The 15,400-nt window shown below is 40.8% G+C and overlaps 1 protein-coding gene across 1 annotated transcript in view; it reads left to right on the forward strand.

Moving 5' to 3' along the window:
- Positions 1–15,400, forward strand: part of LRP4 (LDL receptor related protein 4) — a gene marked incomplete at its 5' end in the record, with an annotated part of 80,730 nt that overhangs the window by 32,708 nt on the left and 32,622 nt on the right. Inside the window, one exon of the mRNA XM_082284109.1 lies at positions 8,568–8,714. Within this exon, the coding sequence (XP_082140235.1) occupies positions 8,568–8,714 (147 nt within the window). The remainder of the gene's footprint in view (positions 1–8,567; positions 8,715–15,400) is intronic.

A 15,400-nucleotide genomic window follows, 5' to 3' on the forward strand; every position in this document is an offset into this window, starting at 1 on the left:
TGAGACTTTGATGTGTTTAACATGCTTTAGTGGTTGAAAGGTTCCTGTTTCTATACTGGGATTTCATGTGTTGTCCACCATGAGCTATTTCCATAGGCAACTGAGAAAGTTGCTCAGGAAACAGAGGATAATATATTTCCTATTCAGAAAAAAATTTCGTAGAGTCGGTAGTTTCCGGTGCCTTTTGTCTGATTTCAAGAACTAAATAGTCAGCAGGGAGTAAAAATATGCCATGTTAGTTCAGGCTTCAAACACAACCTTTTTGGAGCCTTGAGGGAACTGTGTGCCATAACACAACTTTGATAAACATTTTGTTACTGTGGTTAGAATATGTTGCTCAATTTCCCTGTACAAGCCTCAGTATGGACCTTAATCTTATATTCCATGTCTGCAAATGGGGGGAAAGTTTCTTCCTTCATGATATGACATTTATGCATATTGAGCTTAAAGGGGTTTTTTTGGCTGCCATATTGTGTCATAGCAGAAACCAATGGCTAGTCTTTTATTATTGCTCCTTGATTTTTCCAGGCATTGCTGCATCCCAGCCTTTTCTATTAATTTGTTCAATATGTTTCAAATTAATTTCCACCAGATGCACTAGCTTAAAAAAATTTTTTTTGATGGTTGAATCTTAATTTCCTGCCCATAATTCTAATCTTTTAAGGTCCCTTCTATATTACTTCTTTTTCCTCTGTTATGTTTGGAGCAGAATATTTCCTATTTTGGTATCATTTGCAGGCTCCTTTAACTTGATACTTATTCTTTTTTCCAGGTCATTAATGAAGTTATTTAATGGTACTGGATCTAATGCTGATCCCTATAATACCTACTAGCTATCTCTACCCCCTGCAGCTTGATTTGCTGCCATTTCTGATTATCTTTTGTTTATGGTCCTTCAGCTGACTTTTTTTGATCTATGTTTGCTGGTAACCCAGCCAATTTGAGTAAGATTTTGAGTAGGCTTTCATGGCAATAATAGTGCACCTTCTGTTCAAAGACTCCGTATATGTAGAAACAGATTAAACATTAAGCCTCAGTACATTGTGGTGGCATAATAGTAGTATACCTACTTCTAGAAGGGAAGAGGCAATTTTGTCAAGTGCTGTAGAAGATATGGATGAAGTTAGGACAAGTGTCTAGAAACCTCAGTTATAGTCATATTGATTATTGCAAGGTATTAATTTATGACTTTAAAGTTTTGGAAGAAGGAACTGTAACAATTGCTTCTTGATCCTTGAGGTTTCTTATGTTCAAATCAGATGGTGCTTCTATTTTTTTTTAATAGTTGTTTCTGTAAATGCTTTCCTATTCCCTGGGTGCAGGTAGAGGTTTTCAGTGGGATTGCTGGTCTTTACTTCTGTGGGATCAGAATTGGGCTCCAGAGGCTCAAGCATGTTTTTGAAGTCCTCCTATTTTACTCCCCATGCAGTGTTTCTGAAAATATAGCTTACATTCCAGTCTCACTCTACCTCAGTCATATACCCATTGCACCAACACTCAGTCAGTTTGCACTTTGTTGCACCTCTTATTTTCTTCAAGTCCTAATTAGCAGATGCCCTGTGGAATTTCTCTTCCTTATGCTTTCTATTCCTTGTGCTCATATTAAGTGTAACATTTTTGAGGTCTAAGGTGTGTGGTTGTGCAGTTTAATATGATAACTGAAGGTGATTGTGCTTGATAATGTGCCTCTCCCTAGCACTTTGTTCAGTCACGTGTTTAATTTAGAACAAGCTGGTTCAGGATTGAGGAACCCCTGCTTTTTCAAATTGAAAGGGGAACTTCTAAGACTGGGAAACTTTCATTCTCACTTGGAGACTGCCAAAGTAGGCACCATACTCCATTACCAAAAAGCTGTAACATCTTCAATTTCTTCTCTGGTTCGTGTGGTTTTGTTGAGGGGTTTTTATGTCCTTTTTTTTTTTTTTTTCCTTAACCTTGCCACTATCACATACTTCCTCAAAAAAAAGTGTAACAATTCCATTTAAAGCTTTGAAAACTTTTGGATTGCTCTTCTTAGTGATGTTAACTTTAGTCTAGGCAGGCTTCAACAACTTGAAGACCATGTGGGTGCCCAATAAGAACTGCTTCAGATGCTTCTATAATGTGAGTAGAAAAGAAGAGAAAACTGTTGGCTTTTATCAGTGCATGGTGCCCCTTCTGACATCAGGCTGTTGTGCTAATGTTGCCTTTGCTGTGTCTGCCAGCAGAGCTCTGAGTTTAAACAATGGTCAGCAAATCCCTCTTCTAAAGCCGGATTAACTGTACTTTTTCCTTCAGTGGAAACTGCTGTTTGGGTAAGAGAGGAATCCAAAATTTTCATTTTCCCCTCAAGACAGGCAAGCAAATAAAGCCAAGCTTCCTTGCTGTAGGAATTCAGGGAAGTGCTGGATAAAGAAGGAAAGTGTATCATCTGAACTATGTTCAAGACCATCTGACATATCTAACATCTGCCCTTATCAAGGTGTGTATGTGATGAGAATGCAAAAGTGAGCCTGGGCCTAGAAGTGGATAAAGAGAGAGAATTGTTATCTGACACAGGCCTTCTAACAGCAGGTGGGCAAAAGGCTATGCTACAGAATTCACTAATTTTAACCCCAAGTAAACAATCAGATGCTCATGAGTTCTTAAAATACAGAAGAAATTCAGTGCATCTGTTGAAGCCAGGGCAAAATATTCTGATGCTTATTCCAGAGTTGTTCAAAAATGCATCTGGGGATACCCTTCTGTGCTTTCTCTGTGGAAAAAAACCTATAGCCTTATGCCCATCACTATTAGGACTTTAGTTCTCTCCTTTTGCCTTTAATTCCTTTAATCATATTCCATTTTTTTAACACAGTCCTGGATTTCTTTTTCCCTCTTTGTCACTCTGTGTCAAATATGTTCACACTTGTTCAATATCCACTTATACCTTTTGTCCTCCCATCATTTTTCTATGGTAGAGTTGAAGTTATAAAAGATGGTATTGTCATATTTTTGCTTGTGTCTATTGTAATAATGAGGTTTGCAGAAAGATCTCTGCCTTCCATTGAAGGTCTTCTGTAGGCCAGAATTAGGTGCCTGTCCATGGAGGGGGAGAAACCCAGATCCATGTGTTACTCAGTCCTGCACCAAGAGAATGATCTTTCCAGAGGCTTCTGGTTCTGAGCTGAACAGTCTGCAACTGTAAATAATGCCAAATAAGTTTGTAATTCTGACTTTTTTAAAGCTATTGGTGCTATTTTCCTTGCAGCATAGAACTTAATGGATACTTAGCCATGGTTTTAGCTGTGCTATCCTGTGTTACAGGTACATGAAGAATTGGAGAGCAGTACAAACAAACTGTAAACTTACTACTACTGATTTTAAAAATAACAGCCAGAGGTTCTGCGTTAGGGGAAAAAAAAGGGAAAAGATACAATCAACGGGGTGGTGTGGAGTGGAGGAGTCTTTTATGTAGCTGGTTCTTGATACCTGCACAAAAGGAAATTTGGAAAGGCAGCATGGTGCTGACCGTTGAAGCCAGGATCTTTTGCAGTTGTTCATTGAGGAAACTTCATCTGTATGTGAATATGATAAAATTCTGATAGTGCTAGAATGCTGCCAGAGACTGACAGACCAAGAATGTATTCATTTCAACAAAAGATGCTTTTTTACAGTGAGAACAATCATGCTACCTCCCCACTAGCTCCCCTGAGACATGATAGAGTCCCCATCACTGGAGGTTCTCAGGATGAAACTGTAACAGGGTGCTGGATAGTTTCATCCAGGCTCCGTTTTCCACACAAGGTTGGACCAGCTGATCTTTTGAGGTCCCTTCCAAACTGGACTGTTGCAGGACTCCATGTTGAAGCAACTGCCTGTCAAAGGTTGAATTGCTGCAAAATAATGATAAGAGCTGCCATGTGTCATTATTTTTAGTGAAGATGGAGCGGGTTAGCATCTTTCTTTTTGGAATAAAGCATGCCATCAGGACTTAAACAAAACTGTGTTTTCACTCTCCACCAGAAATCTGCTGTTTCTATCAAAGCAAACACTACGGAGTCCAGTTCTGTAATTATCCTGTCTACTTAAGTTTTCTTTGTAATGTCAATATTTTTATGAATCTGTAGCAAATACAGGCCTGCTCTGTAATAGCTCTGAGGGTTGCAAATGACCTTATCAGCAAAATGAAGCTTTGTATATTAGGTTTTGCTTTATGGGGCTGTATTGTTTGGCCTGATGAAGAGTTGCTGGGAGGTGAGGGAAGTAGAGTAACAACATACTGTTAAAGCAGCCCTGCCCCCCCACCGCCCCCCCCCCCAAAAGATATGTAGAAATAACAGGATGATGATTGACTTCTGATTTTCAGCCAGAAATTACATAACTGCTTTGCCAGTTTTAGACATAAAACTACATAGATCCTAACTATTAAGGGGAGTTGGGGCAACTCACCCTTCCGCAGGAGACGTTTCATTTTTCAGATCGATATGAAGATGTGGAGGATATTTGGAAGGAATTTGAAGAAACTGAGCGTACCATGCTAAATTTAAGGTGATGGCAGATGTTAAGTATGAGGCCTGTGTTTAGACTGACTTCCTGTTTTTAAAATCCAGAGGTTGTTTGTATATTTTGCTAGAAAACTGTTTGGTTACTGAATCCTGCTGCTATGCATCTGGAGGGAACCAAACTGCAGACAGTGAAGATGATTTTTTGGTTGTTTGTACCCACAGGCAAATGAGAGAGTAGGAAATTCGTGCTGTGGTCACATGAGGTATCAGGAGAGGCCAGGAAAGTTGAGTGGTATCAGCTCAGCATGTGGCAATATCTCTGTTTAGATTTTTGTATTGTTCTGTATATATTACATTGCTAAAATATGTCGGGGTTTTCCCTCCTGCATAAGTGAAAAGATTTTTCAATACAGACAGTTAGTAAAACGTCCAAGCCTGCAATGTGATGAAAAGTTTCAGGAAAAATATTTGTCATCACTGAGCCCAGAGGTGCCTCTTGTTGTTCCTGCTCCAGAATAATGTGTAAAAGTGCAATTAGATATGTCCTCTTTGATTGTTGGTCCAGTTGCCTGAACAGCAAGCACTGATTTCCGTCCTGTTCCTGGCCCACTGACTAACTGGGATTGAAACGTGACACTGGAGCTTTATATGTGCGCTTGGTTAGTCTTCTGTCTCACACTGCCAGTGTTTATTGAGACTTTGAGGTAAGACAGTAGGTCCTCTGCTAGGGCTTCTCACGCCAAGTGCACCACTTCCGCTTGGAGCTGGAAAAAACATGCTTCTCATCTTTATCCTTCCTGACCCTCTACTGTTACAGATACAGGGTAGTGTCACTGGAGCTCTGAGCGCTGGGAAATAATCATGAGACACCAAAGGTGAAACACTATCCACGCTGAAATCATTGAGAAAATTCCTGCTGCCTTCAGGAGTGCCAGCTTTCATTCACCTTGTTCTTTTTGCTGGGACAGACAAGCCATCCAGGACTGGTTTCTGATACTGTTCCTAGGTTGAAATTGGTGTGCTTTGCAAACAATCATGTGCGTTATTTGACAAGGGCAAAACCAGGGTAGATAATGATTTATAATGACTAGAAGGTTACAAAGGTTCCCCTCAAGGTCACAAATCACAAACCATTAGATTTGCAAAGGCTGTAATTCAAAATAGTTAAGCAAAGTATGCTTACATAATAGCACTACAGACACCAGCTAGTGCATGTGAGAGAGTGTTGGTATCTGGGTCCTAATATGTCCTTCAGCTTCCAACGGTTTCAGTAGCATGGTAAAATCACAAAGCAGAGATGATGGAACATAGCAACTTTAATGAGGTGAGAAGAACAGATGCAGTATGTGTGTGCTTATATATAACCTAATATTAGTAGCAACTTTGAAGAGAGCTGTGTGTTTGACAATACAGCAGATTAAGTTACAGTTTGCAGACTGGGACAGCTGCACTAATTCTTTGCTTTTGCAGAGCTGTACTGCCATGCTGCTCATGGGGGAGGCCATGGTGAAAGCTGGTGAAAGGGTTAAAGAACAAGTCTTAAGAGGAGGGGTTGAAGGAGCTAGGGTTGTTTAGCCTGGAGGGAAGGAGGCTCAGGGAGACATTATCACTCTCCACTATTACTTGAAAGGAGGTTGTAGGGAAGTAGGTGTCTTTTCTCCCAGGTACAAAGTGACAGGATGAGCAGAAATGGCCTCAAATTGTGTCAGAGGAGGTTTAGATTGGATATTAGGGAATATTTCTTCACCACAAGGGTTGTCAAGCACTGGAGGACAAGCTACCCAGGGAATGGTAGAGTCTCCATTCCCGGAGGTATTTAAAAGGCATATGGATGTGGCACTTAGAGATACGGTTTAGTGCTGGACCTGCCGGTGTTGGGGTGATGGTTGGGCTTGGTGACCTCAGAGATATTTTCCAACCTAAATGATAGTTGTCTTATGTACTCCAACAGGAAGGGGTATTGGAGCTTAAAGTAGTTGGGATGAGTGTTTTGGAGTGCTTTTGAGGATAATGGTAGAAAATTGCTTTGGAAAAGATAGTTTAAACTGCATCTACTTTGGATACAATATACAACTAATTCTGCCTCTTTAAAAGGTTGTAGGTGACAGCAGAAGATGGTTTGTTCTGAATTTTCTGTGTTGTCAGTTTGAGGAAACTGGTTTGATTTTTGTGGGTGGTTGTAGTCCTTCTGAATTTCCTTTAGTTTATTTCTACTAGTCTGAAATGTTGCAAAGATGATGAATTGCTTTTCCTTAGGGATGTCTGTCACTTTTTTTGCCTTCTGACTGCGTCACCCATTTGCTGTCTTTTTGAGCCAGCCATTGCCCTGGCCATACCTGATAAGTCCTCTGAAGATCTTACCTCTCTGCCCTCTTTCATTCCTTACTCTCCTCCTGTTCTTTTAGCCTTTATCCCTTGTTACACCAGATGTTGGCTGCTTTCTCTGTTGTATACAGTAATACCTTGAGATGTATGTTTTGTACTAAACCTGTCAAAGATAACTTGTAGTGGACAGGATCGAAAGAATAAAAGGTTGTTAAGCCCATGACAGACTGAACAGAAATCCCACAACCAATTTGTTGGTGCAGTTCAGCTTGGAAAATAGCTTATAGTTAAGGCCTTGCAACCTGCAGTGTAGCATTTGCAAGTAGGCAGCTGAGGCTGGCAGAAAACTCTTCAGCCAGTTTTGTTGCAGAAGAAACATAATGTAATCCTTTTTCAAGGAAGAAGTGCATCCCCTCTGAACTCAAATCTTTGCTTTACTTGCACAAGTGGATGTCTTCACTGGGGGGAATTCTACTCTTGAACGAGTTGCAGAAGTATTACATCAATTTCGCAGCTATTGCTTTTTCTCAATTAGAATGGAAAATAAGGAAATGATGAGGCTTGTTTTCTCTTTTTGCTTAGATTGATACAGTTTATGGTTAATCACAGATATACTAGATGTACGAGTGAGTTCAATGAAATCAAAAAGCCTGAAAATAGCTCAGTATGTATGTGATTACCACTTGGGGCAGGTATTTCTCTCTAATTCTTTCCTTATGATCTATTGTTTAATCTAAGAGCTTTAGGTTTGTTTGAATTGGAGAAGGAAGGAACCATGCAAAAAAATCCAACCAGACTAGCCTGAGGGAGTTGATGATTGATAGAGTAATCATTTGTTTAACAGTGATATTGATTATATAGATTGTCTAGATAATGTCAGACAGAAGTTCAGGCATGACCTTTTCCTTTTGAGGGAGCTGGTTTATAGCCTGTTCTTTCTCAAGGCAGAGATTTTTTTTTTTAAGAGGAAGTGTGGGATAATATCATAAATAGTTGCATTTGCACAGGGGTGAGAGTCAAGGGTTGTGTTAGAGTATTATTCTCAAGGTGGGAAAGGAGGGCTGGGAGGTCCTTAGGCTAACTTTAAAGCTGGAAAAAATATTTTTATCAGATTATATATTATCATTTGGACTGCATTTTCTTTTTGTCAGATTGTAAAGTTGAAAATCTTCTTGCTCTTATAAATGTTAGTTAGGTGCAGCCTAATGTCACAGTTTAATGCTTACAGGTAAATAATAGGGTTTTTTTCCGATTTCACTGGAGTCTGAAATGTCTACAATAGTGGCATGCAAAAGGTTTGCATCCAAAAAGTTCAGGGTTTGGAGAAGACCCTCCAAATAGCAAGGATTCTACTTCAGAGAGTTTTCCCATGTATTGTGCTGTCAGAACTAAGTGAACAGCAGCAGCAGCAGCGCTGTGGTCTAGGCAGGGACTGAGTTTGTAAAGTAAGAAGGGTCTTCTGATACCTGGCATTCCTTGGATGTTTGTGATTAGTGCTGAATTATTTTTCTGATTCCCTACTCTCTTTTTGGCAGGTTGCACTTTGCTGTTGCCTTCAAAGAGCCCCTTTCCAAGAAACTGTGCATAGTAATTGATCTCCAGTTTCAGCAGTGTGAGGAGGGGGTATATTTTGCTTTGCAGTTGAGGATGTGTTCATACACAGTAGTGTGCGTACAGAGAAGAGTTGTGATGTCACTTTGTATTTAATGTTTACTCTAAAATAGATGGGATGTCTTCAAAACATCTTTCATTCTTTCTTTTTTTCTTCCTTTACAGGAGTTACAAGTAGCACTGAGTGCTCCTGTGGACGTAATCATTTTACCTGTGCTGTCAGTGCTTTTGGTGAATGCACGTGCATCCCTGCTCAGTGGCAATGTGATGGAGACAATGACTGTGGGGACCACAGCGATGAAGATGGCTGCAGTAAGAATACCATCCTTGACTTGTGTTTGGGAAAATGGAATATCTTTTTCTTTGCAGGTGCTTCTCTGTTTTACAGGCACATCCTACCATTTGTACGACAAAAGTTTTCAATTGTAGATGACCTACTTTTGACTGACTCAGAGTCTAACAAAGCCATTGTCCACCGATAAAAACCACAGTGAAAGCCTAACTTTGGCCTTTTTTTGCAGCTGGTTTTAGATGGCTGTTGGACATGAATATGTTAGAGGGAGAGGAGGGACAGAGAACAGTACCTCTCATTTTTCCACCCTTGCAAGAGCACTATCTGTGAATTAAATTATATGATTTTGCTGTAAATATTAATGGAAAATAAACAGTGTGAAGAGGGGTATTGAGTGTGTCTGCCCTCTTCAGTAACATTCTAGTTTCTTTCCTGGCTGCCCTGTGAAGGGAGGGAAAGGCAAACACTGGAATAACATTTGTTGGTCTTGGGATTGGCTGAGAGAAGTTACCTTGCAGCTACGGTGTATCTGTACTGTTGGCATCCGTGTAGCTGAGCCCAGCTAGGTGAGAACTGATGTGAAATGTCACTCTGAGTGGGTGTAGCATGATAGAGATGAATAGAGAAAGCCTCCTTCTGTGGAGACACAAGTAAGTTCCTTTTTTACCTCATCTCTTTGGATTCCATAGAGTGTGGTAGAATTGAAGAGAGGAAAAAAAGGCCTGGTGTCATGAAACTCCTTTCCTGAAAGTTTCCCTAGAGCTGAAAATTCAAGGCTTCTGTCAATGACCATGAGAGAGAAATTTATCTTCCTCTGCAGGATCTTTCTCTAACCTTCCCTGGTTTCTGCCATTGATTACTGTATGGAAAGGAGCTTTCCTCATCTTTTTAATATTATCTTAAAGAGTCTCTTCTTCCTTAAATGTGGGAGATATCAACCCAGCTTTGTGAAAATTTGATTCCTTCTCAATTCTTGTTTCTTAAAATTTTGCAATCATTGAGCAATGTGGAAGACCTTGAGTCTTGGGGAGGTAAGGCATATCCAATAGCTAAGCTGGTTTTACTGGCTTCTTACTAAGCACAGAGGAAAATTCTTTTTTTGTTTTGTTTTGGTTTTTTTGTTTTTGTTTTTTTTTTTTTTAGGCAGGCGAGGAGATCGGGGGCATGCTAATGGGATTGTTTTGACTTTTTCTTGGTGGGCTCAGTAACAATTTAAACAAGTGATACTTGCTGATATGATTTTCTTTGTAATTCAACAACTTCCAGCACCAAAAGTTTTAAGCTAATCAGGCATGGTAGGACTTGGGGGCGGGAGAGATAAGATCTTCCACAGGAGCTAGCAGGAGGTGGTTCAAAGCTAACAAGAGTTGCTTCATACAACATATGCCTAAATTGTGATTCCCCTTGCCAAAAAACACTGTTTGAAATTTCAGAAGCATTCTCAAGCAGCAATCTGACAAGTTTATGGATGTATAATCCACTAAGGGCTGTTAGAGATGAATATGCCACCTCTTGTTTGGGATGTCTTTGTATTACAAATAGAGGCAGATTTTGTGTTTTGAGGAAGAACATTTATTTTTGTGCTACTTCCTTCCACTCTTCTCTTGGCATCTACTGATGCATCATGTCTCTCTCTGTGTCCTGAAAGAGAGGAACCTTTCAGTCTTGCACAGTAAGATACAATATATTAAGGACATCTGGCCTGTAGCTATTTGAATGGAAGCTGTACAAACTAGGAAGCAGTACTGAACTGTGAGCAATCTGCTGATATTCTCAGGCACTGGAGATTGGGAAGAATATAAAATAGAGGTAGACATATAGGAGGCAGAATATAAAGGGATGCAGAGAATGTGGGAACTGGGTTTGACTTCTGCCTTTTTTAATTTACAGTTTCTAAGAAGGTTGGCCACTGCAGTTAAGACAACAACAACAAAAATTATATAAATACATTGGCAGCAAAAGGAGGCCTAAGAAGAGTCTTCACCCTTAGCTGAATGTAGAGGGTAACATAGTGTCAGGGAAATGAGAAGAAGGCTGAGTTACTTAATGCCTTCTTTGCCTTAGTCTTTAATGCCAAAACCAATTGTCCTCAGGATACCCAGTTCCTTGAGCTGGAACTTAGTGGCAGAGAGCTGAGTGAAGCCCCCATAATCCAGAAGGAAATAGTTAGTGACCTGCTATGCTAATTAGACACCCACAAGTCTGTGAGCCCAGATGGGATGCACCTAAAAGTGCATCTAGTGTGCACTAGTGTGGCCAGCAGGACCAGGGCAGTGATTGCCCCACTGTACTCAGCACTGGTGAGGCCACACCTCAAGTGCTGTATCCAGTTTTGGGCCCCTCACTACGTGGAGGACACCGAGGTGCTGGAGCACATCCAGAGAAGGGTAACGGAGCTGGTGAAGAAAAACATGGTCTAGAAAACATGTCTTAGGAGAAGCAGCTGAGGGAGCTGGGGGTGTTTAGCCTGGAGAAAAGGAGGCTTGGGGAACCTTATTGCCCTCTATAATTACGTGAAAGGAGGTTTTAGTGAGGTGGGGGTTGGTCTCTTCTACCATGTCTCAAGTGAAAGAAGGAGAGCAAATGGCCTTAAGTTGCACCAGGCAAAGTACAGCTTGGACATTAGAAGAAAAACTTTTCACTGAAAAAGCAGTCAGACTTTGGAATAAGTTGCTCAGGGAGGTGGTGGAGTCATGGTCTCTGGAAGTGTCTGAATGTGGCACTTGAGGATGTAGCTTAGGGGTGGTTTAGGTTGACTGTTGGGCTAGATGGTCTTGAAGGTCTCTTCCAACCTTGGTGATTCTGTGTTCTTATTCAGGACATAACTTGTGCTGTAGGTCTCTGCAATTTAGTGATAGAGGAAAGCTAGCATGTACAGAGAAAGATGGTAGGTTTGACAAGATGGAAGGGGAGACAAAGAGCTCCATTTCTACAGAGTAGAAAAGTGACTTAAGGGGAAGGACTAGAATAGGAGCTGCCTTTTTAAATATTGCATCCTGGTAGAATAGATACAAAGAAGAGAACTTTTTCAGCTGACAGCCAGCAGTACTTGAAGTGCAATTTAGTGGAAAGAAGAAAGCAAAAATAAAACGTGAACATTTCTATAGCATCCTTTGCCCCATTGCTTAAGTGCATGACTTCAGCACACACGTGCAAGGTTGCAGTGGAGGAGCCCTAGGAACACTTACTCCATTAAGGCTGTTATATCTTGCTCTGAGTAGTTGCTCATTATGAATCCAGGTATGATACTATTCTTAGCTTGTAAGAACTAGATCAACTCTACAGTGTAGGTTTGTGGTAGTTGTCTGTGCTGTTTCTTGTCTTGCTTAGTTATTACAGCACTGAACCTTTTTGCCAGAGCAGGTTGCTTGCTAAATCCCTCCCTTTTTTTTTGGTGTACAGGAGCCTTGTGAAGGTGTACTTGTTTGTGGGGTTAACTTTCCATTTCCTCTGTTTGCTGACTGTGCCAAGCTTAAACAGGGCAGCAGGAGTGCAAGAGCTGGGGCAGGGCTTGAGCCCCTTGGAACAGCAACTTGAACTTTAAATCAGTTTAAGCTTCTCACGAATCAGCAGTGATGCACACAGTACATGAGAACAGTTGATTCACCAATTTTTCTTTCCTTCCCTGGCTGTGTCTGTGACATGTATACAGTTTCCTGATTGGAGTGAAATTTCGAGCTTCTCTGTTTTGAACTTGATTTATGGTTTTATTTATTGACTGAAATTAGTAAACTTCTTTTAACTACAATTACTGAGCTAAAGGTTTGGATTGTCTTGATGAAGTCATCAAGCAAGCCACAGATATACTAATGGCCTATTTTAAAAATTCCTCTAAAACCATGGGGCTAGTCTTCATGCTCCAGTTGTTTGTTCTGACTTATGAACCTCAAGTCTGTGCAACCACTTCATATGGACTCTTGTGAGATGATAAAGCTATTGAAGTTCTTTTCCAGCAATTGCATGGATGTGCAGCTCTGAGTTTTACAGGCAGGAATTATAATATCAAGTAGATATCTCTGACTGGAAGAGTGAACAGATGTGTTTGCAAGGAAGCCCACCTTTCCACTGGTCTGCTGCAAGCTAGTTTTAGAATTACAGGATTTTCTTTTTTCTCCTGTGTATATCCAAACTTTCCAGAGAAATAAAGCTGCAACCATACCTTTTTGAGGTGCTTTACTTCATCATATGCTCAGATGTATGCTGTAAGCCAACACAACAAGAAGAATGATTTGCTGAGAGAGTTCTGTCTACTTCCTTGGAAGAGGAGAGGAAAATGTGAAGACCTTGGACTACTGGACTAATAAAGCCAGAGAGTGAAACAGGCTGGGGGTTAAGGTGAAAATTACTTTAGCAAGTCAAGATTCAGTCTTGCACCTGTGTCTATGTAGTACTGCATATATGCTTGAGTAGTTGATTGGAGTTTGCTAAATAAAGAGAAAAAAAGCAAGATACTTGGCAGTGAGTGGAGTTACAGCTATGAAAAACAAGAGCAGACACGGGAAACACTCCTTTTGAGAGATCTTCTCAGTTTTGAGATAAATTCTTAAAATATGGTGTGTTTTACTTTGTTTGGTTTTTTTTTTTATTCTGTTGCATACTATAAAAAAAATTACCACTTCTGGAGTTGGTTGCACTAAATTTTTCCTCAGCTGTCACCATTTCTGTACACCCCAGACACTTTACACTCATATTGGTGTCCCCAGAACGTCTGCTTCTCCATAGGTATTTTCCATTGGTTTTGGGAGAACCACGCCTCTGCTTACCTGTGACAGAAACTGTTCTCCTTGCAAATTTGAAGCCCTGCTGTGATGGAAGCCATTTATTCCGTGACATGTTTGCTTCCTGCTCTGGATCATGTTTACAAGCCAGAGTGCTGTAGTAATAATAGCAATAAGCAACCTGCCAGCTGTCATGCCAGCTCCATAGACTTTGTCTGGTGTCAGCTCTCTGGCTTGCTCACAGTGTCTGGCTTGGACGCCCTTGCTACACATGCACAGAGTAGTTCAGCTGCCTTCCTGCCTTGTGCCAACAGAGACTGCTCTGGCCCGTCCCTAACGAAAGCCGCATGCAAGCGGAGGAATGGTTTTCATTCTGCCGTCCTGCACGCCCTTTGAAGTCCTGCGGGGTGTGAATGAGTCTTACTTCCTGTGGCAAGGGTGAAAGGACAACTGAGTAAACTTGGCCTGAGGATTGGTAAATAGTTCTGTTTCTCATAAGATACACCAAATCTCCCCATAACCATCCCCCACCCAGAAGAGCCTTCTTGCTCTAAATTTTGGATCTGTATCATACATAATTAACTTGTAAATGTGTTAGTTCTTGGGACACAGACTTGCTTGCTTAGCTCCATGCACTGTTGTACAATACTTCTTCATTTAAAGGGACTGAAGAAAAATTTACGTCTCTTACCTTAAAGATCACTGAAAGTGATCTGTTGTTCCCATCCCACGGAGAAATCTACTCCGATCCTGTTGGGCTACAGCTCATTCAAGCCCAGTAAACGGTCCCTTTCTTGCCAGGCAGGACTATCAGTATAACCTGCTCATCAGCCCCACAACAAAAAATGTTAAGGTGACCTTAGGATAAAAATCTCACAGGTCTTTAACTAAAATTAGTGGAAATTAAAAAAAAAAAAAATTTTATTCTGCCATTCACTTAATCGCGAGTCTTGAGCTCAGATGGCTTACGTGAAGCTTCACTTCTAAACTTCCAAGTTTTACAAACTAGGAACTCTTGTCAAGAGTTCAATATTCTGTTGAAAACAGACCAGTTCCGTATCTGCAACTTTGTCATTTTATTGGGCCTGGAGTATGTGTGTTTCCTTTAAAAGGCACCAGAATTAATGCAGTGCCCCCTCAGGCAGAGTGCTTGTGATCAAAGGGCTGTGAAAGATTGGATGCTGATTACTCTTCCAATTTTTTTTTTTCCTTTTTTTTCTTTTGTCCGGCAACATCCTTAAATACAGTTCAGCAGTGCAATAACATTTTATGTCATTCTGGAATTAGATTTTTTACTAACAAAATGTTAGTAAAATGTAGTGTCTCCTTTTTCTTCCTTTATTTTTTTCCCTGGACTTCTTGCCTGCTGTGCTGCGATCTCAGCAAACAGGTCTGTTTGTGGGTATGTATATGTTTATACACATACATGAGTATGGATATAGCTGGGGGTCAGGCTGCACTTTTCTAATGTAGGTAGCATGATTTTTCTTTTTTTGCTGTTGTTGTATTTATGTTTTAAATTAACTTCTCATTCTTCATGCGAATGAGAGTTTGTCTAATTAAGCAGCCAGTGTTGTTCAAGCCTCTCTGCGTTCCAGAGCTCTGAACACCAGTTGCTTGCTGTCCTTGGGTACAAAACAACCTGCTCACAACAGGCAACAGGGATAAAGTGTTCAAAGGACAATGGGACGTGATTCAGTCTGCGTTTCACCTTATAAACTTCCCTTTTCCTCTGCCCTCCCCCTTCTCCTTCTGCTTGGCAATAAAAGAGTGTCCTGTGTAATAGGAGTTGGAAGAGGGGGAGGAATAGCAGGCTTATGATAGACCTAGCTTTGCTGAAACATTGGATGATATCCAGTGAGACCGCGCAGAAGGATGAGCTCAGGGAAATGGTTGGAAGTTCAAAGGCCTTTTTGTATTGCTCACTGTCAGTTGACAGATGTGCTCTCTTTAGCTGTTGCTGCCCAGCCTAGTTCCTTCCACTGGCT

Source organism: Coloeus monedula (genome assembly GCF_965178545.1).
Source record: "Coloeus monedula genome assembly, chromosome: 6".
NCBI lineage: Eukaryota > Metazoa > Chordata > Aves > Passeriformes > Corvidae > Coloeus > Coloeus monedula.